At 38.2% G+C, this 25452-nt stretch overlaps 1 protein-coding gene across 6 annotated transcripts in view; it reads right to left on the bottom strand.

Annotated features, from left to right (window-relative positions):
- DGKI (diacylglycerol kinase iota) overlaps positions 1-25452 on the bottom strand; it is a 216614-nt gene that overhangs the window by 107465 nt on the left and 83697 nt on the right. For 3 of the 6 annotated variants that reach the window (XM_051784753.1, XM_051784752.1, XM_051784747.1), the window contains exons 3-11: positions 21892-21987; positions 19507-19581; positions 16965-17021; positions 15706-15771; positions 9680-9751; positions 9245-9361; positions 3445-3540; positions 3069-3143; positions 1738-1833 (exon numbers count right to left, since the gene is read on the bottom strand). In XM_051784753.1, coding sequence (XP_051640713.1) covers positions 1738-1833; positions 3069-3143; positions 3445-3540; positions 9245-9361; positions 9680-9751; positions 15706-15771; positions 16965-17021; positions 19507-19524 — 597 coding nt within the window. In that variant the 5' untranslated portion in view covers positions 19525-19581; positions 21892-21987. The remainder of the gene's footprint in view (positions 1-1737; positions 1834-3068; positions 3144-3444; positions 3541-9244; positions 9362-9679; positions 9752-15705; positions 15772-16964; positions 17022-19506; positions 19582-21891; positions 21988-25452) is intronic. The other 3 variants (XM_051784748.1, XM_051784750.1, XM_051784751.1) reach the window with 3 other exon arrangements.

The following is a 25452-nucleotide window of genomic DNA, read 5'->3' as shown; positions in this document are numbered from 1 at the left end:
GTGTGCATTATTCATTATATTTGAACTGCTTTTCTTTTTTTTTTCCCCTGTGTTTTATAAAGCAAACAAAACAAGAAAAGACAACCCACCAAACTGGACAAGGTTCACATGTAAGTATATAGACTAATTTCAAAACACAGATCACTAACGGTTCATACGAACAGGTATTTGGGGTCAGACCAAAGGAACATCTCCCACAGCAACCCATTCCCCTGCCTCTCCTCACCCGAAACAAGAAAAAACATCTCTTATCCCACAGCAGCCTCAGTCATCCATGACAGCAAGAAGTTGAACAAGATTGTATGCAAAGTCACCATCACATTTGACACTGTCCTGCCCAATATCCAAACAATGACAATACTTTGACCTCCACCATCACCACCATGAACACTCATAATTGTAACCCTCTAGCATTTAATAAAGTATGAGCCAAGGACTCTGAGGGCTACAGCTGCCCCAGTGCTCCCTCACTCAGTGCAGCACGGCCAACCCATCACCCAAAAGTATGATTTTTGTTTTCTCAAACTCCTGGGTTCATTTTCCAGACACTCAGTTCCCTTCCTCCACATTCTGCCTAGACACAAAATGGCAGGAGCTCTTACTATCAGCAGAGAGCTAAGAACTCTGTGGGGTGAGCTTGTAATTCAAAGTAATTCAAGAATTACTTGTAATGCAAAGTAATTCAAGAATGCCTTTCAGACATGGCCTTGGGATATCCATCAGGAATATTCCACAGCTTCCCCTTCTGAGGGATGGCTCTTCTGCCTGACACCTTCCTTTAAGTGGAGAATCAAGAATAGCAGGCATAGTACTTAGGAAAAGGTATAAGAAGAGAGCAAATAAATGTGATGTTTGCCATAGGTATTCTTCCCATCTCAGCTGTGTGTGGTTCATAGAACTCTTGAGCCAGAGGGAGGTACAGGACTCCAGTAATCCAGGTTTTTCTCTTCCAAATCTCTCCTTCAGCCTGTGTAAACTTTCAGAATCCACAACATCCTATGGCATCTGAACTATGCAATGTGAGAAGGAGTAGCTTTTTCCTTGGTTTTGGATCAGTCTTAGCAGTTTCATTTGATATCCTGTCTAATTCTTCTAACAGAGGAGAAGGTGAATAAGGGCTATGTTATTCTCCATACTCTATAGGCTTTTGTTGTATCTTACATCAATCTTTTCTAATAGAAGGACCTGTTTATCTAAAGGCACTCAGATTCTTTGATGTTCAAAAAAGCAGCAGAACTGACCTGGAAAACATTCACTTGGGTAAGTATTCATTCCAAGAATCCTAAGGAAAAAGTCTGCTGTCACTGAAACTTGGTTCTCTGTGGTACAGTACAAGACCACTAATGATTTTTTAAATGCCATAGGAATATGTCATTTCACATTCACTAGCCTTTCCTAGTAAAATCAAACCACTTTTTGGAAAAAGATAAGTCTAAAACTGCATTGGCAACCCAAATTTTCCATGGAAAGATGAAGTCTTTTGAAAACCTCCAAACTGCCATTTTAGATTCCTTTCAAGAATCTGAAAATAGGAATGCAACCACTCAAATACCCATTTCAGTCACCCAGCTCCATCAAAGTGGAATGGTCATTCAATGGTAAGGACCTCTTCTGAGGACTGCAGTTAAGGCATAGAGTCCTTTCTATCTGACTGACCGAGAACTATTGTCATTTAACTAGCAGAAACCCTACTGTTAAACTAAAACTTTGTGACCTGGATCCAGCTGATGCTCTTACCTGATTCCCTCCACTTTTTGGATTGACAAAAACCAGCAGTGGCTTCATGAGTGGAGAGGAGATAGGCTTTATCACAAACGGCCGGCCTTTGTTCTCCTGCGAAACAGAAGCAAGAAATAGCTTTAGTACAAGCTATGTATGTTTTCCTGGCATAACACACATAGGAGACCCAACCTAGCTCTGATAAAACTACCTCAGGTATTGGAAATAGTACAGCCACATCAATGTGGTGCTCAGCTGGCACTTATTTATCCAGATGAGACAAGAGAATATAAATAAGAGGGGGAAAATCTCACTTCAGGGTAATACATAACTATTTTAAAATTTTACTCAATATTATTTCCAGCCATCCCACTCCCAATTATTCACACAGCATTAATAATGCCTCAGACACAGTGTTATTTCTAATACAAACAGTTTTTCCAAAGGAAAACAGAATGAGATAAGCTACTTTTTCCATTAATTCATTCTATCAGATAAATTGTATCAGCACTTATTTGCAGGTAATATGCTCTTGAATTCTTGGCCTTGTTGCCTTCCCACCTTTGAACAAATGCCACAGATGAAACCCAACACATCAATGAGAAACTATTTGCCTCCCTACTCCCTACCCCTGCAGGACACCAGAGAGTCCAGTAATGATGATACTGTCCTGGGCTCTTACAGATGTGGATTCCAGTTTCTGGTCTGCAGTTCTCCCACCACCCAAGCGAGGCCTTGAACCAGAGAGCCCTGGCTATGCAGAGGCCAGTTTCCCTCCACCTCTCTCAGGAAGCTGTTTGTCTATATAACCAATCCACTAAGAAGAGTCGGGAAGCAAGGTCTTCTATAAGATACATGGGTAATCAAACCATCAGATCAATAATCTGTATTCTCTCTCCCTCTGTGGTCGAATTTCAATTTTCACACAAACAGAATATTTCCAATATGAGATCCCCCGAAGGAAACATCCTCAAACTGGACCAGAGCCTTGCATCAGTGCACTCACCATGGACTTCACAACCCCAGTTTCACACCCTTGCTCTGCCTAGTGGAAAACAAGGGTGTGAGCTGAGTCTCTTACATCCCAAGAGAATAGGGTGCTGGTCCTTCTGGAGTCTGGTACGTTGATTCTTGAAAAAAATCAACTCAGAAAATAAAACTTCTCATACAAGTTTTATCTCTTCTAACAACAAATTTAATAGCATTGAATTTTCCAGGGGAAAAAAATATATTAAACAATGCAGTAAAAAAGAAAGAAAGAAAATAAACCAAAACCCTAAAAACTTCAAATTCACGGTTTAGACATTTAAACAAAAGGAGCCTGATTTCCAAAGCACTTGAATACCTACTTCATTGCCTCTTTTGCTGGCTTTTCTTTTAAAAGACGTTCTCTTCTTTCGCCGTGTTGAAGTCTTTAAGGAGTTCTACATCAAAAGAAAAAAGAATACATGAAAAGCAAAACAAAATTTAGAAGACAGGCCCAGACAGAGCCCCTTTACGAAGCTCTTCCATGCATGTCCACTTGGAGAATGATAAGAGTATCTGGCACATGCTCGAGATTTAAATCACATGCGCTGCATGCTTTACACTTCCACACCACCGTTTATGGAGAAAGCCACACACGGAGACCAGACTGGTGCTTTGGAACTGGAAACTTTCCCACGCTGTGAGGGGGAAAAAAAGATCAGATGCTCCCATAGACTCACATAACACCACATGTTGTACCTGCCAACCCTCCCAATAGGGGTAGGAGACGCCCGTTTCCCCTTCGGGGCTCCAGTCTCCTGCCCAATCAGGCTCGTCTCCTGGTATGGAGACCACCTGCATAAAGATGTAATAAAAAACATGATAAATGAGATATTTTTCATGTTTTTTTTCTTTTCTTTTTCTTTTTTTTTTAGGAAAGAAAACAACAAGTTTTAGCTCTGGCAACCATTATGACTCAACATAACGTAGGCCACCATGGCGTATGATGCTGGCACTGTAGAGTCAGTCCCAGCCTACCAAGAAACTTGTGAAATCATCTGCTAAGGAACAAACTGAATTAATTTTAATTTTTAAGGATTTGAGTGAAGGAGTGTTTGTGGGGTGGGTGGTTGTTTTGTTTTTAAATAACAGTATCACTTAACTACATAGGTAAAAACATATAATTGCTTGTATTTTTGCAGAACCTATTAAAATAGAACTTATGTCAAGGCTGTTCTCCAGGCTGGCAATAGTCTGCTCAGTGATACTGAGTGAAAAGGTGTTCTGGTTTGATAAGAACAGTCCAAAAAGGATAATTTTATTAAATTTTTCAATTATTTTAATTCAGTAATTGAAGTCATACCTGCAGGAAACCCTAACCATTTCCATACGATTAAAACTTTGTATTATGGGAAATACTCCAAATATTTTTGCAGTATTTCAACTTCTAGTCTAGTCATCACCAAGAACTAAAGTAAAACGGGGAATTAGAAGAAAGTTCATTGACTTTTTTTTCCTGGCTTCAAGAGGGAAAGCAAGATTCACTCAGCCATTCGAAAGTTCATTTCTGTCCTGACCTTGTTTAAAAGTGTACTTATGAAAATCAACAAGCAGAGATCATCAAATCTCTAAACAGTGATGTCTGTTCTTAATCCTGCTTGCTAACCAACATCAACAAAAATAGCTACCATATTTTGTTTAATACACATCCAACATTTTCAGAATTTCAAGACTTCAGTATGACAGACCAGATACAGAAGTTAATGCTTCCACATCTCCTAGAAGTAAAACTAACAACTGTCTAACTCAAAGACCTAAAGGCACTGTTCTTAATTATGGAGATCAAGAGAAGCCTGCTGTAGAGCCCAAGGTCCCAAGCTTTTTATCACCACTCAACATTACTTGTGGACCAGGATACAGTCATGCCTTACTGCTTACCAAAAACATTGAAGACAGGACAGGTCTGCAGGGCCGTTTCAGAGCATTTGCCCTTTTAGACGGTATTTTGAGAAACTACCTAAAGAAGTGTTCATATTTTTCCCTACTCTGATACAAAGCGATTTTGAAAGCATGATAAACCTCAAAGACTGCACCGACTTTGAGTCAGCAATCCCATCTGCGTGGTCTTTCATTGCCCTACCTCAGTAATCAGATCAACTGTACAACAGTCTTGATGCCAACAGAAAGTTATGGAGATGTTACACTCAAAGCTGCCTCCAAGGGGGCCTTAACCTAGTTCCTCAGCTCCTTCTCTGATGAAGGATTATGCCTGGAGTAGGGCAAAACACAGGATACAGAGAGAAGATCCACAGTCTTGCTAGCAGTCTGCTGAAAGCTCACACACATACCAAACCTTTTCCCTGTGCATCAGTCTGTCCAGGTCCAAAATTCAAAATGCTTATTGTGTTGGTTAAGTGCAGTGAATTCTGCTGACAAATATTAGTTTATAACTTAAGTTAGGTAAAACATTAGGCAAGTTCTTAACTGTACCTCTAGAAGGACTGTACTTGTTATTCTACCTCCAAAATGGACAGACCTAAGTCCAATGAAATTCTTCTGGAAAGGGCAAAGACAGTTCAGTAAAACACTAACTAATTTTAAAAGAATAATTTAAAGAATGTTTAAACGTAGCTGTCATTAAATCCCATGAAAATGTATCTCTTTTCTTGCCTATGGGTGAGTAGGGAAAAGGAACACAGCTATATTAAAGAAACAGTTTTAGTCTAAGCCTCCAATCATGATTATAAACATTTTCATTTCCATACTCAAAAAGGCATTAAATTATGCTACATCACAACAGTGTTATTTCACTCCTCTTTTTTTTTTCTACGTGCCTACACCTCAGTGTTAGCAGAACCTAAAGCTTTGCTACAGTAATTGCAACTGCATGTCCATAGCAGATGAGAGGCAAAAAAGCTGCTTAAACATATGCAGGTTCTTTTTGCAAGCATGCAGAAGAGTAACAGCCAAGAGTATCAGCAGTCTTTGCACACTGAAGTGAGGAAATGGATACGTACTACCTTGTTCACATAACAAGGTGATGAGTATTTTGTAAACATATAATGTTATTCAGCAAGGTACCTGATAGCAAAGCATACCTTTAAATGGGCACCATAAGTAAATCCTAACTTGCCTCTAGAGAGGAAACCTCTCCTTTGTGGATGTCAGTTTGTCTGTCTTCAAAAAGAGATTTTTCATATTATTGAATGGTCAGTATAGTTCTCAGCAAGATTAGCTAGGTGAGTAGGAGAACTGGAGTTCTTGTATGGTGCTGGATCGTGCAAAGGCCATGGGCTACCTCAGAGAAATCCAATTACACCTTTCAACCTTTTCCTTTACAACATTTCAGCCTTCATTTTCAAAGGCTTTTAGCACGCTGATCTTCAAATTACTTAAATAATGAACAGCATCTGGGAAAGTCAATCTTGACTGTCTTCTGGTTGTTCACAAACACCATCAGACAAGCCAGCTGCATTCAGCAATTGGGGAAATAAAGAAATAAACCCAGAAATATAAGCATTCACTAGAACTTTTTCAAGGTACTCAAAGCAGGAGCAGAAGAAGAAAACACCGTGTTTACTCACCTTGAACAGAAAAATCTTGGAATTTTAGTTACTGCCTTTATCTTCCCAAACAGAAGACAGACTCAATACATGAGCCAGATCCTCCTTATTACCTGCTTTTCTCCCACATCACAAGCATATAGCAACCCCACTGCTAGACCTAACACCACTTTGGCTACCAAACCTCACCTATAAAAAAATACTACCAGTCAACAGGAGTGACCTCCTTCACAAACTAGGAGATGGAATTGATTTGAACCCCAGGAAAACAGACCTGGTTTCAAAGCACTGCTAACAGTATGGAAACACTGGAAATCAGTAAAAAAGTTACAGAAGTGGCTCACATTATGGATAACATGGAATAGGTACTGGGAGTTTTCCATTCATGTGTGAGTGGGTCTTTACATACAGAGCTACCACCAATTCCAAGGCTATTTGAACCATTCTGAATATTTTTCATCTTCCAATCAGTTGCTTGCAAGAAGCTCCCCATTTAGAACATAGGTTGCCAGTAATAATTTGTCCTTAGCCAATCACACCATGATGTTTTACTACCACAATATTAGCAACGAGATGGGGAGTGTGGTCTTTACGCAAGCCCAATATTTGAAAGGTGGTGACCCACGTTATACAAAATAAGCATGGAAAACCATTTTTGTGGCAATAAAAAGAAAAAAAAATATAAAATAGGGCAAGGTTTCGCTACAAAAAGCCAACTTATTTGCTTAAAGGAAATAACAAGCAAACAGGATGCAGGCATCACTAAAATCAATTTTATATGAGTAGGAAATTCAGTTCAAGAGTTGTCTGTGACCAATGTAAGTAGTTAATTAGAGCTGAGAAAATATTTTATAACAAAAAAAGCTTCTAGTCAAATTTATTCTGACTGTGGAATATGTGAAAAACAGATTGTTGGTTACACATTCATTTATTATGTGAATTTACAAAAATTTGTGAATATTGTGTTTATATTCTGCGGATTGAATGCAGTGAATATTTCATAGTGTTTACCAAACATTCCTATGGGGTGAAGAGGGTAATAATACATAGCAGTAGAGTTGGCCAGAAACAGCAGGAGAAGAAAAATATTTCCTAAGAAAATAATAAATAAGAAAACAAGACTTCTGCCAAAAATCTGAAAACACATCCAAAAGATGCATCAGTATTTTCTAAAGCAATAAGGATGCATTTCCCATAATTGCAATGGGAGCTGTTATGAATTTTCACGGAAATATCCCCATTGTCTGTGTTAAATATAACTTTTGTCTATCTAATGTTTCAGCTACTCAAGGTTTTTGCATGCTACTGAGCATGAATCTCAAGGACTCAAGATGTGATGGAGAGGGAATAATGGATTGCAGTACCTTCCTTCCACTCATGACTCAGGCACACAAAGATAACAGATATTTTCTTATAGTTTAACATATTAAACCTTAATGTAGAAGATATTTTCCCATAAATTATAATTAGCTAGATCAGACCCTATTTTTTAATTGGAACTGGTCTGAAAAAAACAGTGAACAAGAAACTACATTCTCTAAAAATATTATAAAGAATGTACCTTGCTTTGGCCAAAAGACAAATCAAGAGAAAATTAAAAGTGACAGTTTTGGGGTTTGTGGTTTTTTGTTTTTTTCTACTAAAAATTAAATAAAATAAGAATTAAAAAATTGAGGAAAAGTTTCTGTTAGTAACGTCAGACATGGAAACATCTGTCAAGTATGGTGCTGAAAATTAGTCAAGGATATGAAGTCCCTGCCAAGGACTCAAACATTCCTCAGCAAGAGAGAGAAAAAAAGATTTCTCTGGAGAAGTCCTGAGTAAAACAAACAGAGAAAAAAGAGTGCGAGGAAAAGCTACCATTGACAAAAAAACCCCTTTTTTCTCTGAGTGGAGGTGGCTGGGAATTTTGCCTACACTCTCTCTTAACCTAAAAGAGAAATAGCAACTTCTTGGGTCGATTTTTTGATTACTCTATACATATATTTCCCCTTCCCTCTGCCCATTGTCCTCAACAACCAGCTTGTTAGAAATCCTATTAATGCCCAAATCTGCTGGTCATATTCCTAGACTGGAACTAAAGATTGAGCAGTGTCACCACTTAGGTCTTAGGTCTTTTTCATAGGACTAGTTTTGTCTTAGTGCCTTGTCCACAGCCTGAACTTCTTGGCTTCTTATTGACAACCAGGAGTCAAAAAGCCTGGGTCACTTCCCAAGGATGGACTGAAATAAAAACTGTTATTCTGAAATAAAAAATTAACCAGTATTTTCGACTCCCTGATACGTTCAGCATTTTTTTCTCTCAGCTCAACTTAGAGTGAAAACAGACTTCCAAAGAAAAAAATACTTCTTGCATGATGTGAACCCCTTTTAATTTTTGGCCAGCTCTCTTGTGGATATTTTTTCCCCTATATTCACCAGTGAATTATCCTCTCCAGGACCTATCACATCCATCACAAATGCTTTGAAGTCTAGTGTTTGTTACCTTCAACTAAATGAGCACATGTGCTTACTGCTGACAACGAGCAAGCACCGATGTAAATAAGACATGATTCTTTACATGTCCATTAATGGCAAATTCAGAAGGGGGCCAGTCCAGCCACAGCCAATTCTTACTGCTGTTCAAGTGAATGTTTGTGAATGGCTTTTCCCTGTATTTGCTCAGCTCTATTTAATGAAACATGCTTGACTGCCTACCACACGGGGGATTTTCTTGCAGTATGCTTGCTGAACTCAGTTACAGGAACAAATCTGAACTGGATTAGCTCAGAACAAGTCATGTTTGTTGCTCATCATCCCAAACGGGGAAATCTACTGAAGGTCTGGATGGAGGGGCAGGAGAATACAGGTTCATAATCACCATGGAGGTATGCTGGGTTTCAGGGATAAAGACAGGGTTGAACAAGCATGCTTTCGTGAAGGAGAACCGAGCAGCGAAGCCAGGTTGGCTTTGCACAGCCACACAGCTTCCGAAACAGACATCAGCATGCAGTTACCTGAGGTTTCTTCACCTTAATGATCCAGGTGGGAGGCACAATGACAGCAGCATGAGCCCCCAGGGAACACGGCTCCTCAATGTGATGCAGCATGAAACAGGTGACTTTGTTATGAAACTGGAAGAGAAGGAAAGAGTACAGTCACTAAGGAGGTCAAGAAACACAAAGGGGAAGCATGGAGAGGAAGAAGAGGGTGATGGTACAAAAACTGGGGCTATGTTTCCAACGCTACCGTCTTCAAGTCAGTCAAACCATGGAGTTTTAGGAACATGTAACTAAAGATTATCTTCCTAAACCATACCTTCTTACAAACAAACAACCCACAAACAACCCAAATCAAACAAACAAAACCACCAAAACCAACAACAACAAAAAACACAAAAATCATTCCTATTTAAACACAGATCACAGTCTCTCGGAGTATTATTCACTTACCGCCAGCTTGCACCAGGAACAACTGATGGCCACTATCTCTTTACTATGGAAGGAAAACTTCTGCTGAAAGCCCTAGAATAACCAGGAAAAAAAGGATTAAATTCCTCCTGACTACAAGAAAATATGCACCTTTAACTCTTGTCACCTGACTGTACTAAGCTAAATCTATTCATTGAAGTCAGATGCATTGGTTCAGCCTCAAAGCTCTTAGACAGCAAACAAATTTTTGGGGGATAAAACAATGACAAGAGTCACAGAGAATGTTCTTCAACTGGGGCATTTTTGCACACACTTTTAAAAGCATTTCTGCAAAATTTTATGCTTTTCCTTAGATTTTTTGTAGTTAAAAACACTGGAAAAAGACAGAGAAGGAATGCCTATTTTAATGGATTTCTACAGATCTGGAGAGTGTCAGATTTTGTGACAGTTGCAGTCTTGTTTGCTCTAAATAAAAACAAGAATCTGAATTTTCCTTTTTTTTTTTTTTTTTTTTAACTACAGAGCAGAATCAACTACAATGTCTGTCTGGGAATGTTCTGGTGGGGAAATTGAGTTATAGTTTTACTGAGCTGACTCAGATTAAAATCCTTCCTGTAAATTCCAAAAAACAAGATGGTCTGATTCAAATAAAACAGATAAAAGAAAATGTTTCTTTATAGTTTTAAAGAGAAAAAAGCCCACCATTACCAATAAATATGAGACTTTATTCTCCTACAGAAGAGCTTCATTCCATAGAATAAAATGTCACTTTTGCTCTAAATTCTAAGGCTGGGAAAGACCATTGGGTCATATAAACTCATCTAACATCTAACACAGGCAACAAATTGTAAGATAGAGCCTGGAGTTTTTTGTTGAATTAAAGTTCTTTTTAGTCAGACAAAAATCTGATTTGGGTTGATGGTTGGAGAGACAAAGTCCAGAACTTCATTGAGCAGTTTGTCATAGTCATCTTTACTGCTTAGATTTCAGATTTGCAGTTGTCTGGATTCCTTTATTCATGAGCTTCCATCAAGCCTCTCTCTTACCACATTAAGTAGCCCATCATCATCCTGAATTTTCTAATTCAATCTCTCTACCAAGTGATGAATTTGTGAGCCAGTTTTCTTTTTGACAAGCTGAGTTAATACCTAAATCTCCTACATGTTGGACAATGCCCAAGACTCAATGCAAGAAAGTTATAATCTGATTTAGTAACATCTAGCAAGACATTGCCTTACTGTTTCTGTAATTAAGGTCCTTCTTACCCTGCAGGAAGAATGAGCCTGCTAGTGCTCAGTCCAATGACAAGGTCAAGTACACCAAGAAGGAGAATTAAACAACCAACCAAAAAACACAGAGAGATGCACTGGTCTTGTTAAGTGAGGGATTGAGCTACAATCTATTGATTGTAGCCCTATTGAGCTACAAGGTAGTTGAGGACAACCCTACTGATACTCTAAAGAGGAGGAGGCTCTACCTGCCTGTCCACCATGCAGAACTACACTTTGCAGCTTCTTCTACAGGTATCCCTATATCCCAGCCAAACTAGCTTGCCAGATGGACCACACCTCCACGATCGACTCCCAAAAGGCTTGTGTCACCTCTGCCTAGATTTGTTTGGTAGGTTTTTAGGCTTTTTTTAATCTTCCCCCTAATGCCTCAGAGTTTACATTCAGAGAAATTCAAAGATTAGATTCTTCATAATTATGGTGATTTGACATATTCAGGTTTAGTAGCAGTGTAGTCAAAAAGGGCTTAAAAAAAGACAAGCTGTCCAGCTGCTTCTGGCTGGTCACATCTTGTCTGCCATTCAGTGTGGGCACAAGAATGAACAGAGTGACAGTAACTGTGACCCAAGTGTTGGTACGGAGTTCTGGTGCTGGAAAAAACGCTCTATTCTCATTCACTTACACTGGTGCTTCATACTGTTTCTCACAAATCTCATCTTTTCTGGTCCCAAAGTGCATTGAAAGAAAAAAAGATTTCAGTCCCTCGGGAGCATGAAGTGTTTTGTTTTGTTCTGCTTTGTAATAACCAGGGGGAAAACTCTTCTCTCCCAAAACCTCCACTAATAAAAACCTAAATTCAGTACATTAATTCTGCAGCCCATCAGTTGCGTATTTTAAACATATGGCCTAAGCAGCTTGTCTGGTTCTAGATGGACCATTTTTCCATTTATTTAGTAAGCCATTTGGCTTTTAGGGAGTAATTAGAGAAAATGATACAGCAATGAAAACATATTAATGATAAGTAGCAATAAAAAACCACTATCCTTCCTCAAATAGCTTTACAAATGTGCACTAATACTTCCTAAGAATACATGTTTCAGGTAAGATGGCATTTATTTGAAAGCTAGCTTTACAAATAAAAGAAACTGATAAAATAAACAGTGCACTGTCACAGTGAGATTTGATGAGAACTACCAAACTGAAACCATGGAACTCCCCATATTTTACTAGAAATTATCTTTCCTGCCTTCTCTCAATGAGAAGGAAAACTAAATTTCAGTTATCTTGTTCCTGGCTCATGCAAGGAGGTTTTCTGCACCAAGTTAGAAGTTTTGAGATAGAAAATGAATTTCACCTCTGTGAGAACATCAGCCTAACAGTACATGATTAGTCCTGATTCCCCAGCAACCAGTTCCTCTACAACACATGAAATCCCCTACTGTGTGCTGCTCCTGGAGAATTAAACAGTTGTGCATACCAGAAGAAATGTACTCATAGGAAAAGAGCACTTGAATCGCCACAAAACCAGCTTATGTTGGTGATTGATCCAGACTATCTAGACAAATTGAAGGTCCAAATTAACACAGACATTCATGCACACAAAAGAGCACACAGGGATTACTAGTTCTGGTATGTTTTGGTTATATTCTCAAAAGTATTTATCATTAAAGACTGTTTTCACACTAGTGTTAGAGCTAGTAATAATATTTTTTGCAACTATTTTCCTATAATATTTATTCTCTTTTTAGTGCTCTTAGAGATATCCTAATGCAACATTACTGTAGGAGAGCCAGGTATTATTACAACTCAAACACAGACTACAACAGAAGCACTTGGATGGTGATCTCTGCTAAAATAACAAGGAAGTGGAATTGCCTTTCAAGTACTAGAAATTTCAGTTCTACCTTTAGATGCAGGAAAACATGAAGTTCTGGATCAAGCCTGTAAAGGGACCAGTAACTGAGAGACACTGTAGACACACTGCATGTATACAGAGGGCACACTACTTTGGACATCACAGAAGGTTAAAGAAATACAGTGTTTGTTTAGCATGATGGTCTAAGATGTGTCCTGAGCCTCAGAAAATCCCTAAACCACTGCTGACTGGAAATATACAAAGAAAAGATTCCTGTGCATTCATCCTTAAGCTTCTATTACTGCACTCAGTTATGAAATGGATGCTGGGCTACATGGTCTGAACATTCTTATGTCAAATTATATAAAGATTTCTCTTATATAGAATGCCCCACGTAATAAACAGTTAACAGCTACAAAACTATTTTTTTCATGTCTTCAAGAGAAAAAAATAAATTCTTAAGCATCATGAATGATGTGGAGGACATAGCTTGGGAGGATTTATTTACCATCTCTTCCAAAACAACAGCTATGGAGCATAAGGAAAGAAAACTAATATGTGACAGGTTTGAAACAACCAAAATGTTGTTCTTCTATAGTATGTGGTTAAGTTCAGGAAATTATTGCTAAAGGATGTTGTAAATGCTACAACTTCACAGGAACTCAAGGTTCAACTAGGCAAGATCCCAGGAAAGAAAATTATCATAGACCAAAATATAACTATAAAGGCACCATTTCTGGAAATTCACGAGACAGAAATTTTTATAGTTCAGGAGACTGTTTTGAGGTTGCATCATTAAACACCTGCTCCATTTTATTCTTTTTCATATTAAGCCATTGTTGAATACTGGGCTCAGTGGGACTTTAAGAGATCTGTCCATCCTTCTATTACAGTCTCCAGTTTCAAAACAAAAAAAGCAACAACAAAAAAGAGGGAACCTTCACAGCAAGTTGACAAAAAGACAGAAATAGATTGTTTGGTTACACTGCACTTTTCAGGCCCCCTTCCCTGGTGCCTAATTCTCCATATAGTACTTCAGCAGTAAATCAGTGAAATCCCTCCTGGGAAGAAGAAGAAGAAAAATAAAGCCTGGATGAGCCCATATAAGCTGTATCTACACTAACAAGTTCTGTGTAACAGTGATAGCACAGACTCTGTTGGTACTGAGAACATTGTATACAAGGATTTTCAAATAATTTTACTTTGGACTAGCTGTAGTCTGGTCCTGTGGACTGAATGTCCATCAATAAACTTTCAGTTAAGTTTAATCTAAAAGGAGTTTAATCTAAAGGAGTTCAGTTCATTTGTTGCAAGACTGTCCCATATGTGAACCATCATAAGTGAGGATAATCAGGAAAATTTCTTCCAAACTGCACTTCTGATCTAAGGTGGAACACTGTCAGACACCAGGAAGTGTCAGGCATGGCACACATGGCACACAAAATATAAAGCCACAAAGCTAAGAATATTGGGGTGCATTAATTCCTATCCACTTGCTTATGATTTGAAGCATGAGATGGGTGTATCCAAAAACCTTATCTGAACTATTATTAATGATCATTAAAATACTTAACCATCCCATTCCAGGCATGGCCTAGGACTATTACACAACGAGATCAGCCAGAATCCTTTTATTGCTTCAAATGTACTGCCATTCTATTTCAATGATAGTTCCCCTTTTCTTGCATGACAAGAGAATAATAAAGGTGATTCTTACTCAGGGGTTTAAGAAATGTGATAGCAGAGCACTAAGAAAGACAAGTATTTTTCTGTAATAGGAGACTACTTGGTCAACAAGTATAATGGATTTTTTTTTGTTATATTTTCCTCTAATTCTTTCTGTTTCTTGACATAGAACAACTCTACTACCATATACCCATGTTAGTCTTAACTGAATATTTCTTATTTAAGGGGAAAACAGATTTCTTCTCCATATTCTCCATTTGATGGTTGGACTTGAGGACCTTAAAGGTCTCTTCCAGCCTTATGATTCTATATCAGTCAAGGTTACTCATGTGAACATACCCAGCATACGTTTTGGTATGATAGTCAGTAAGTACTCCCATTGCAAAATCAACTCCTAATGCCTGTAGGGGAGATCCAGGCCAAAAAAGCAGAGAAGGAAGGCAAAGTCATACAATAAGAATACTGTATGCAAACTGCCTTTCTGCACTGTTCCCATGCTACAGGCATTTTTATTGCATGTCTTATTGCAGCTTGAAGCTGACGATCTATGTGAATATCTAGATACAAATCTACATACAAATTTTCCTCTGACTTAAATGCTGTGCCATGGAGATGAGACACAGACTTCCTTACTAGTTGGTAAGAAGGAGGCAAAAGTATAATATAGTGCTAGAGAAAGGAAATTAAATCCCTGTGTTAATTTAATTTTTAAATATCTCTCAATATATTTCAGGGGCTCATAATATTTCAGAAGAATGGTCTTCAGTAGCTAAGACATTTCTTCCTCCTTTTTATAGCTTTTTAGAAATCAACTTGCACGATCTATACAGCAGAGGAAACATGATACAGTCTCACAAATCTTTGAGTCTGCTGGGGCAGAAATAAAGCAACAGCTTTCTTTTTCCAGAAGCCTAAAAAATAAGCCATCACAATTTTGGCACAGAGGACAGCACTGAAAGAGCACTATATTAGTACCAGGCTAGTTTAACAAAGAGAGAAGCTCAAGGAGCCACAGCCGCCTTCCTCTTCATTTTTAGCAGCTAGTGCAGCACAACCTCCCAGGATACATGATGTGCCCATTCCTGCAGATGCAGCTGCCTTTCTCTTCCCACATGGGAATCAGGGTTGTTATTGCTCAATATCTCAGGCTTGTCATTAGCCATTAAAAGAGGCCAAGTGTTTGTGATAGGAAAAAATTCAGTGACTAGAAGGACCTACTGGGTGCCCTCAATTCCACAGTGCTCTGTGTCACACTTGGGCTGTGCTGCAAATCTTACCTTTCCACACTGCTTGCATTTCCCCTCCTGCCTCCGCCTGTGCACCCAGTGATGTCGGACAAAGTTCTGCAAAAGAAGGGCAAAAAGATATGTTATAGGAAGCCTTGGCACCTTGCAATCAACAGTATCATCTGCGTGAAATTGGTTTACAGACACCAAAGGAGAAGTCCCTTCAGCCAGTGCAGTAATTCCTGGAGCAAAATGCAGCAGTCACTGCAGGAAACCTCAAAAACCACCAAAACTGTAGGAGGAATAAGGACAAGATGGTGTTTTCTTTATCCGTGTTGAAACAACGCCAGAACTACTCTCTCAGTATTCTTCCACAATAAGAAGAAAGTTCATTACATGATGCAGAGATAATTATCACCTAAACACAGAGTACAGAAGTGCCCAAACACTGCTGTGCTCAGCCACAAAGCAGGGCCCCTTGCTATTCTGCTTGGAAGTACAGTCCTATAATGCACAAAATATCATAAGGCAATGAAAAAGAAGGAAAAGAGGTGAGGAAGTCCTTGAAGCAGTCTTTTCTCCCTGTTTGGACTATTTACATCCTGGATGGCAGCAAGAGGTGAGCAAGAGATGGGTGGGTGGGCAGGGTTGTGGCACTGTTTCTGCACAGGCAAGGGCTAGAAGAGGTCTGCCTGCACCACACTGTTGTTCCAGCCAACACTGAACTGCCAGCATGACTGGGAATTGAGCTACCTCTGCTAGAGCAAGCTGGTCAACAAATCAGCTGCAACAGCTAAGAAGTGTTTTTGAAACACTGGCTTTTAAATGTGTAAGACAGATCTAAAAATATATTAGTAATAACTATAAACACCTTCAAAACCTTCAAAGGAGCTGAATTCATACAGTAGCTGGATGTAAACCATAAGGTTTTTGAATGTCTGATTTTATGTCTGAGGTACTTCTAGAAGGAAAAAAAAAAGACAATGGGAAAGCAAGAGAGAGAGAGAAATAAAGAAAAAAAATTTAAAATGCCAGGAAGAAAAAAAAATGCTACCAAAAAAAAAAAAAAAAGCAGACTAGCTGAATTAATGAAAAAAAGAGAACAAAAAGATGAAATGGTTCCTGTCCATGTTAGTAATGCAGTCCTTCGGCTAGAATTCATTTCACATTTATTCTGGCGAGGAGAACATGTTCCACTGGGAACCAATGTGTAAAAGTCCTCTGAATCTAAAAGCACTTTAGCAGCACCATACCAGGTGGATCAGCACACATGTAAAATGAAAAGTGATGATCATTTATCCATTACTTACTTCTCTTGGAGATCTGGATCCTCCTTCTCGGAAAGTCGGTTTGCAGCGAAAATTAATCTGGCATTGAAATAAAACTGTTAGAACTTCAAGTGAGCTAAGACACAATTTACTCCAGTATTTTTATCTAGGTCAGACTTCCAAAATATTTATTATCTATTAAAATATTAGCTTCACTAGGTGAAAAAAAAGTAACTAAGCTGGATGTCAGAAAAAAAATATCTCTTATGCCATATTAATTCTCCTTCCTAGACCTCTACACAGCCCTCATCTTCACTAATGCTATTGGCTGCCTGCTCAGTTCAACTATTTAAACCACCTCCTCCCTCTAGAAGAAAGCTGCTTCATCTGTTTTGTTTTTCTGAAGATCATTTGCAAACAAATGCAGACTTCAGCTGAGGTCTCAGAAGTTAGTAGGTGCTAGAAATCTAACTGTTAGACCTTTTTTGCACATCCCATCTTAATGTCTTCATAAACAAAATCTGCAGAGAAATCATCATTCAGATAAAGAATCATGTAAATTACCATAAATTTCTACCTTTTCATTAGATCAGGATGTTTTCATTCACCTCCCCAACCACAAACCATTTGGGGAGCATTGTACTGCCTCATGCAGTGGTATTGCCAGCTTCAGATGGGAAAGACAAAGAGGATAACAGGAGCTTTCACGAATGGAAAACATTTTTAGAAAGGTGGAGAGAAAAAAAAGCATTTATTGAAAAAGAGAAAAGTCCTATGAAAAAGAAAGAAAAAGTTTTAAGAAAAGAAAATCAGTAGAAGTAAGAGTAGAATGGGGGGGATGTAGAAAGGGAAAAAATATACTGAAGAAGAGACAGGTCTTGGAAAAGACCAAAGGATACATGAAGTAAGGATGTACTAGACAAAACAGATTCAGGCTTAAGTTGACTATCCTTCAAAGAATAAAACATTTAAGAATAATGCACAGCTATGCCTCTGTTATGAAGGTAGAGGGATCAAGTTTCTCCAAATTTAAATACAACTCTCCCCAGATAAATAAGTTCTTCCCTCATTTAATAATGGCCTTCAAAATAATAGCTCTAGGGAGAAAAAAAAACCAAAAACACAACAAAAGCCTTCAAAGAAAGAAGTAAACAAAATACCTATTACTTAAAAAGAAATGAAAGACATTGTTACATTACTCTTCTTTCACTGCTCTTCACCTGGAATTGCAATTTGGTGTTTCATTGCTCAGTCATGGCAGGTTGGAAAGACACACAGCTTATATTTATATTTTATTTTGCTTACAACTTGCACCTTTGCAGAAAGGGCTAAGAAGAAGACTTATGTACCAGCTTTAAACTCCACAGAGTTTAAGAGGGATGCAGACTTTATAACAACCCTCTGCCAAGAAATGGATTTCATGGTCTCCAAAATGTCATAAACAAGCTCAACAGAAAGGGTTTTTTATCTAAGTGCTCATTTGCTCCGTCTGGCAATGCCACCAGCTCACTGGGCTATAGAGAGTCAGCACTGCTGCTGATGGAGGAAGTCATGAAAAATTCACTGGTAACATTTTGTGCTGAAAGCATGTGCTAATGCTAATTTCACTGTGGATAAAAGCATCGGGGGTGGAAGTGGTACCTCTCCAACTTGGTTTTATGGCAATCACTGTGGCATTTGTCAACATGAGTCCAAGCCCTCAGAAAGGAAAATACCCTTTCCAAAGAGTTGCTGCTATAAATTTGTTATGCATCAGTTTCTTTTATGAAGAACAACATAGCTAAACATATAGGAGTGAAAATGAAGCTCTAATGAAAGCAACGGGGAAATTCCCACACATATTTCTTTACACATATCACACCAGGAATGAAAATGGTGGGGGGAGATTTCTTTAGCACATTTCCAATTAGTCATAATGAAGACAAATCACTGATGGGAAGACTGAAGTCAGTGATAGATATCCTATAGGTGTTTGGGTGTGATGAGGGATCCTTGAAGGAAATGAGAAGCAGGAGAGACACTAACAGAAGTAATGACACTATAAAGGAAAGGGTTGATGTTTTCCATTTAACAGACAAGAATTTAATTTCGGAAGTTTTGAAGAGAAAACAGTAGAGTCTAGTAAATACAGGGGAAAATGTTCACAGTAGCATCTTATGCTGCATTGCTCATAATAAATATTGCTGTCAGACAATAAATTATGCTGGCTTTAGTTGGGAAATTTTGAAAGGTCAATTTTGTACATGACAGGATACTCCATTTTCTAGCTTCAATTTTTAATCTAGAAGTAGAGGGAATTTATTTTTTAAACATTAGAACTGTGAAAACATTCTGTAACTTTTGTTCTAGGTTTACTTTTGGATTTTGTTGTTTTGGGGTTTTTTATGGTTCATGGGATTCAAAGAAATACACTTCAAAAAAAAAAAAAGCTGGAATTTTAAGTCATATTTTTTTAACAAGTGCGTTGTTTAAACAGCAATGAAAACTTAATTTGGCATACAGTGTTTTCCAGGCTGAAATCTCAGAAAAAAAGAATTAAAAGAGTGTTGGTTACGGTAGGCTCCAGAAGATGGCAATGTCTTACCTTCTCTAACTGCTCCATGCAGGCATTGTGGACCACAATCTTGCAGGCAGCACACTTCCTCCGCAGAGCGGATTTCTGCAAGAGGAAAGGGAGACGTGTGGTATTCCCAGGAGGGAAAAGAAAGTTAGCTGTGAAACAAGAGATGTTTTGCTCCTCGTGCAACGTACATTTTTTTTTTTGCTCTCTTGGTGCTTTCAACTGTTCTGTGCACCGAAAAGTAAATAAATACATAAAAAGGTCTGAAGCTCTTTCAGTTAAAAACTGAACTTTCTGAAAAAGACAGCCACAGTACTCCAGTTTGTGAACTAGAAGTAAAAATTTCCCTTCGGGTAGCAGATCAGGTTGTTAACACTGCAGAGCATCACTATAAAGGGCAGCATCCTATGAAGATGATGAGCAGAGCCAGTGAAAAATTACACACGGAAATCACAGAACTCCGATCAGTTCACAAGAGTAGGTCACTTCATGTTTATCACATAATATTTAATTATTAATAATTAATATTAATTTGATAGGCCTAGTCACTGACTTGCAGGAAAATACTTGGGTACTTGGGTTATTTAGCAGAGAATGATAAAATTCTCAGAGAATGCTTTTAAATGCTTATGATATGTTACAGCAGGGACAAAATTCTCAATTATGCTGGTTAGTTTTATTAATTTCAGTAGGGTTTTTAAAATTATTTCCATGGACTCCCCTGGGCCAAGGCATATCAAAGGCAAGAGAATGCATCCAGAAGAGAGAATATACTGACTTATTTTACTTCCACAAACTCAATTTAATTAATCAGGTGGAATTAATTTTCATAGAAATTTAACTTACAGACTTGTTCTTTAGGGACAGAAGATTTATAAATACTCAGTAAGCTGAGATTTCTTTTCTTCAGACTTTTGCATTCAATTTATTCATGTCCATTTAAATCTCTAATAAATTATTTCTTTAGAATTTTCAACATATTTAAATAAGCTCAAGAAGGAACAGGGAACACAGTTTCAGTTCATATTATGGAATAATTATAATAATTTTACTGATTCTCATAATTATCCAGATACACCCTAACTGTACATATTCACATGTATGTGGAGGGGTGTTATAATCTTTCATATGAAGAACCATGACATTGTATAGCAGACTGAGCTTTCACATGTTTTGTGACTTGATAACTTCAAGTATGTTTTTTATCTCTGTGTTTACCAAGAAGACACAACCTTGCAAATCATATGCAACATATTACTAAATTTCCACTCTACTTTTAATGAGCTAAATCATGAGGAACTAGTTACTCAGTTTTAGAAAGGCAAACTTCTATTAAGAACATCAGAACCATCATACCAAAGGTCCAATCAACCAAACAAGTCCTGTCTCCAGCTTTCACCAAACCCCAGTGCCTCAGGACCAATGGGCAAAAACACACAGTGACACTTCCCTTGAATATTACCAACAATCAGTAGTTTGTTGGGACTTCACCTTAGAATTCAGAAGGAGGCACAGACTTCTCTGGCTTGGCCTTACTGTTATGTGCTGTGAAGTAACTGTGAAGATCACTTGAGAAGTTTCAGGAGATGGATATTAAATTTGTGCTACAGAAAGCACTGATATTTGGGATCAAATGCCTCAAAAACTCGGGGTGGTTAGTAAATCAAAAGGCTTTGATTTGAATTAAATGCTCTGAAGTGTGGATTTTTTTAAATAAAAGCAAAAAGATGGTGGCTTCCTAAATACCAAAATAAAGGAGGTTTGGTTTTTTTCTTCTCTTTTGGTGAAGCAATTTAACTGAAACACTAAGGGAAGTGCCCCTGGAGGAGACTGGAAGTGTAACAGTGACTTCCCAGTCAGAGACACACACAGGTTTGAGATCAATCCAATGAAACGTTTTCATACACAGCAGAGAAGTTTCAATAGGAGAAGGCTAATCTTGAATATTCTCGAATAGAAGGAAGTAAACACTCGAATATGAGTTCACTCATTGCTGGTGAGTGCACTCAGGAGTTTGGAAAATTCAGTTAAAATCCTTGTAGTGATTAAAATCACAAAAATTTGATCAGACCGTACTCTCAGAGACTGCAATAAGTGATATATTTGTGTATGTGCTTGTGTAAAATAGACTAGTTTCTTTGAACATTTCTGAAACATCTCGATATTCTAATTTCTCTTAGAGCTGCTGATTACATACACTCTCACTGTGTAAATAATCTGGGTCACTCAAAATTGTTTTGGGCTTTTCTCCCCAAGCAATGAAGTCTTTAACAGTAGCCTTTTGCCCCTTTTGTATTCCTTCTGGAACACAGGCAAACAATTCAAGCTCCCAAGCAACTGAGCACTGCTTCAATCTGAAGTCAGGCTTGTTACCTCAGAAAGAGAAAAAGAAATCTGAAAATAACTCACTGAGAATTTGACTTGGCAGCTTTCCTCCCCCAGGTAGCAGAGGTCCCCAGAAACATTTGTCTCTAGCCACAGATGCTCTCCATTCACAGCATTTTCCTGAGAAAAGATGATTGTTAATCTGTTTTGTGAAATTCAGCCATGTGAGTATAAAGAGAGGAGAGGGGAAAAAGAAAAAAAAGGTCTGATCTGCAACACAAACTTTTAAAACTAAAATAAACTAGAAAAAACAAATGAAAAACAACCACCACACCATTAGGTGTTGTTTTGGTTTTCTACAGCACAAAGTCATAGCACATAACAGTATTACCTGGCTGGCCACCCCTGCTCAAAGGATGCTGATGATAAAATGATGTGTCACCAATTGAAACCAAAGTATTTTTGTGCACTGTTCAGTGAAACTTTACCGATGTTCTTCCCACATGCTGCATAGTTTAACTGGTAATTTAGATTTTGTAAGCATGAGATATACACAGAATTTTAAAGAAACAGAAAATCAAGAAAGATGAAACAAAAATACAGCTACTGAACTTTCAAGTGGAGAGGTCCAAAAATTTTAGAACTAGGCCCAGGAGTGAAAAATAACACACTGACTATAGCTTTAGGAGGATGAGATAATTTAGTCATGGGAAAATGCTTTCTTTAAAATGGCTGGATCAACACTATGTGAATACATCAACAAACCATTAAGCCGCCAGGAGAGACCAGACTTTATATATGAAAGAATAATTCATTCAACTGAGCACACTGACAATTAGGAGTGATCAACTGGGTGATATCTGACTTTGCCTTGACAGACTCATTTGATCCAATTTGTACCTTAATTCTATAAAAATTCTTGTTCTAAGGAAATTTGGTTGTAGACAGACCATGGTTTTCACTTGACTGTAATCCTGGCATGACTAAAAAGCCTAAAAGTCTACTGTACACTACTTGAGCAAAGTGAATAAATAGGATTTCTGTTCAGCCAGAATTAGAGCATGATAGAAAATGCTTTGACAGTCTGACATTTGGTTCCCACACTGCAGAAGTCACAAATGATGACGTTTACCAAACAGATGGCGTCCGACAGCAGGATGCTCTGAAATAGCCATCTTGGATAAAATAATTTATTTAAAATACCACTGACAGTTTCAAAGTGATAAAATGAGAAAACTTCTCTTGCCATGTGGATTTCTTAGGTAATGGAGAAAAGCAGAAGTGGCAAAATCCTTTGTTCTCTAGAGTATGCATGCATCCACAACAGCCAGGACCTATGCAAGTCTGCACATGGTTCTACCACAACTGTGGTGTTCACTTCAAATAAACTAAGAGGACAAGACCAACACTAGTTTTTTTTCCTAGTGAGAGGTCTATCTGCCTACAGGTCTTCTAATTTCATCAGAAATGTTCCCACTGGTGTCAGACTCAGTATTATCCCTCAGCACAAGGGTCCAGGTGAGAGTGAGACTGGGATTCCAATCTACTGCCATTGCACCCTGATTAATCTTCATTTGGTGGCACAATGTTCTATACCTCCATTTCTTATCATGCTTTTGTCTATCTATCCACTTGAACTGTAGACCCCCTGGGACAGAGAGTTTCCTAAACTGTACAGATCAGAGCACAATAGTTTAGGTGGGACTTTTCAACACTTTTATAATGCAAAATAGCTTCTAAACACTCGTACTAGCTTAAATAATTCTTCAAGCCTTTCTTAGAGGGTAAATTACTCAGATTGTGAACTCTTTCTCTCATGTTTATCCTTGTATTACAGCTATTTTCTCTGGCAAGAACTATCTTGGATTTACAGCACATCATGGAGGCCTAGTCACATACTAATAAAATTACTATGCCCACAGTATTGCCCAACATATTAACATACTCTCTAGCTCTTGAGGAGTGAGACAAGAGGACCAAAGCAGCAGGATATGAGTTCACCAAAGAGTGCTTGACCTGAGCATGTTCTCTGCTGACAAAACAGTGCAAAGATTACAACTCAGAGGTAAATTCTGTAGATTATAAAAGATGTTTAGGAAAGATCAACTCCAAAAGTTAAGTGAGAAAGCACACAGCTCCTGGAACATAATTTTAAACAAGGAATAAAAATTACATTAAAAAATAGATTAAACATCCCTTCATTCGGACAACATCCACATAACTTGCCATCAGGATTTCTAAAGACAAAGTGGCCTATTTCCATAACCTAGTTTAGACTGATTGAGGTTGTTCTCTATTGTTCCAGCTGTATCATAGATTTATATGTCTAACTTTACATCACCATGTAAATAAAATTAGGAAGTAGTCTACAAGGATGAACTTTGTAGTTCATGCTATGATAGAGTTCTGACACTACTAGGTAACAAAAATGTAAATAACCTCACCTGGTATGAGAGAAATACCTCCAGATACCTACTGCCACAAACAATTTCACAGCACTGTGTGTAAAAACTCAATTTCAATTCCAGCAAACTGACATTGGAAAAATCTTTTATCATGAATCAGAGCAAAACCCGAGACTGCTCAAGATGAAATGCCCTCCCTCAAAAATCTTTTCCTGTCCATTAATTTGTCTCAATAAGATCAAAGGGAATTATTTGAACTTTGCTGTTTTAAATTTTACAGGGCTCTGTCATTTATACGATGAGACATTCTGTTGCCACATATGAAAATCAAGATGATATAGTCAAAGGAAAATGCTTTGACCTTTTCTAAGCCAAACTTTTCATTCAATTCTGACAGAAATTTTTTACAAAAATCAATACATTTCCATGAAGAACTTTGACTGCAACAAAACAGTATTTTCTGCTGCAAAATTTACAGGCAGTATTCCACAACATGATGGATGAAAGGGTACTCTTCTCCATCTACCAATACATAAGCTGATAGACGCCCATGGGATCACCTCTAGTATGAGCTCCTGTTTAACACAAAGCTAAACCACAGTAAAGGCTCTGTCATCACTTGTATATTTTGATACAGAGGGGTTTTTTTCATTAAAAATTTGCCAGTTTGGTTTATTTTTTACTTGATGTGTCTACATTGGCTTTAGAAGTTAATAGCTTCTAAAGAGGCAGTTCTTCTCCTTCTGTCCCTGAACCCACAACCTCAGTCTCATGCTCTTGCCATTTTCCTCATGCCAAATCTGGTGGCTGTAAAGCTACACACAGAATGGAAAGAAATAGATACCTTATCCACCAAAACAGTTAGACAAAATGACTCACCCTGTGACCACATAACTGCTGGATCTGACACAAGAAGGGGTGGGTTAAAGACGGGTTCAGTGGAACTGATGCTTTCGGTACCAGTTGAGTGCTAGGGCAGCTTAGCTGACCTGTCAAATCATGCTTTCAGGCTGACGTGTTTTGCTTTGACTTGCTATGTGGAAATGGATTTTATCCATCATTGTGGATAAAACAGAAATGACTGCGGCCTAATATTTTTGTGCTAAAAAGAAAAGTGGGAACTCTCTTTCCTCGCCTGGCTTCCCAGCCTTCACAAGTGTGTGAACTCAGCGTCCTGGGAAGAAAAAGAGCCCCTGCTCACTGAAGCGGAGACAGCAGTGCTTTCCTGGCAGATGCAGCC

Source organism: Manacus candei, unplaced genomic scaffold, assembly GCF_025592945.1.
Source record: "Manacus candei isolate 608988 ecotype Guabito, Panama unplaced genomic scaffold, ASM2559294v1 h1tg000018l, whole genome shotgun sequence".
Taxonomy (NCBI): Eukaryota; Metazoa; Chordata; class Aves; order Passeriformes; family Pipridae; genus Manacus; species Manacus candei.
This window is presented reverse-complemented; position numbering and strand designations above follow the sequence as displayed.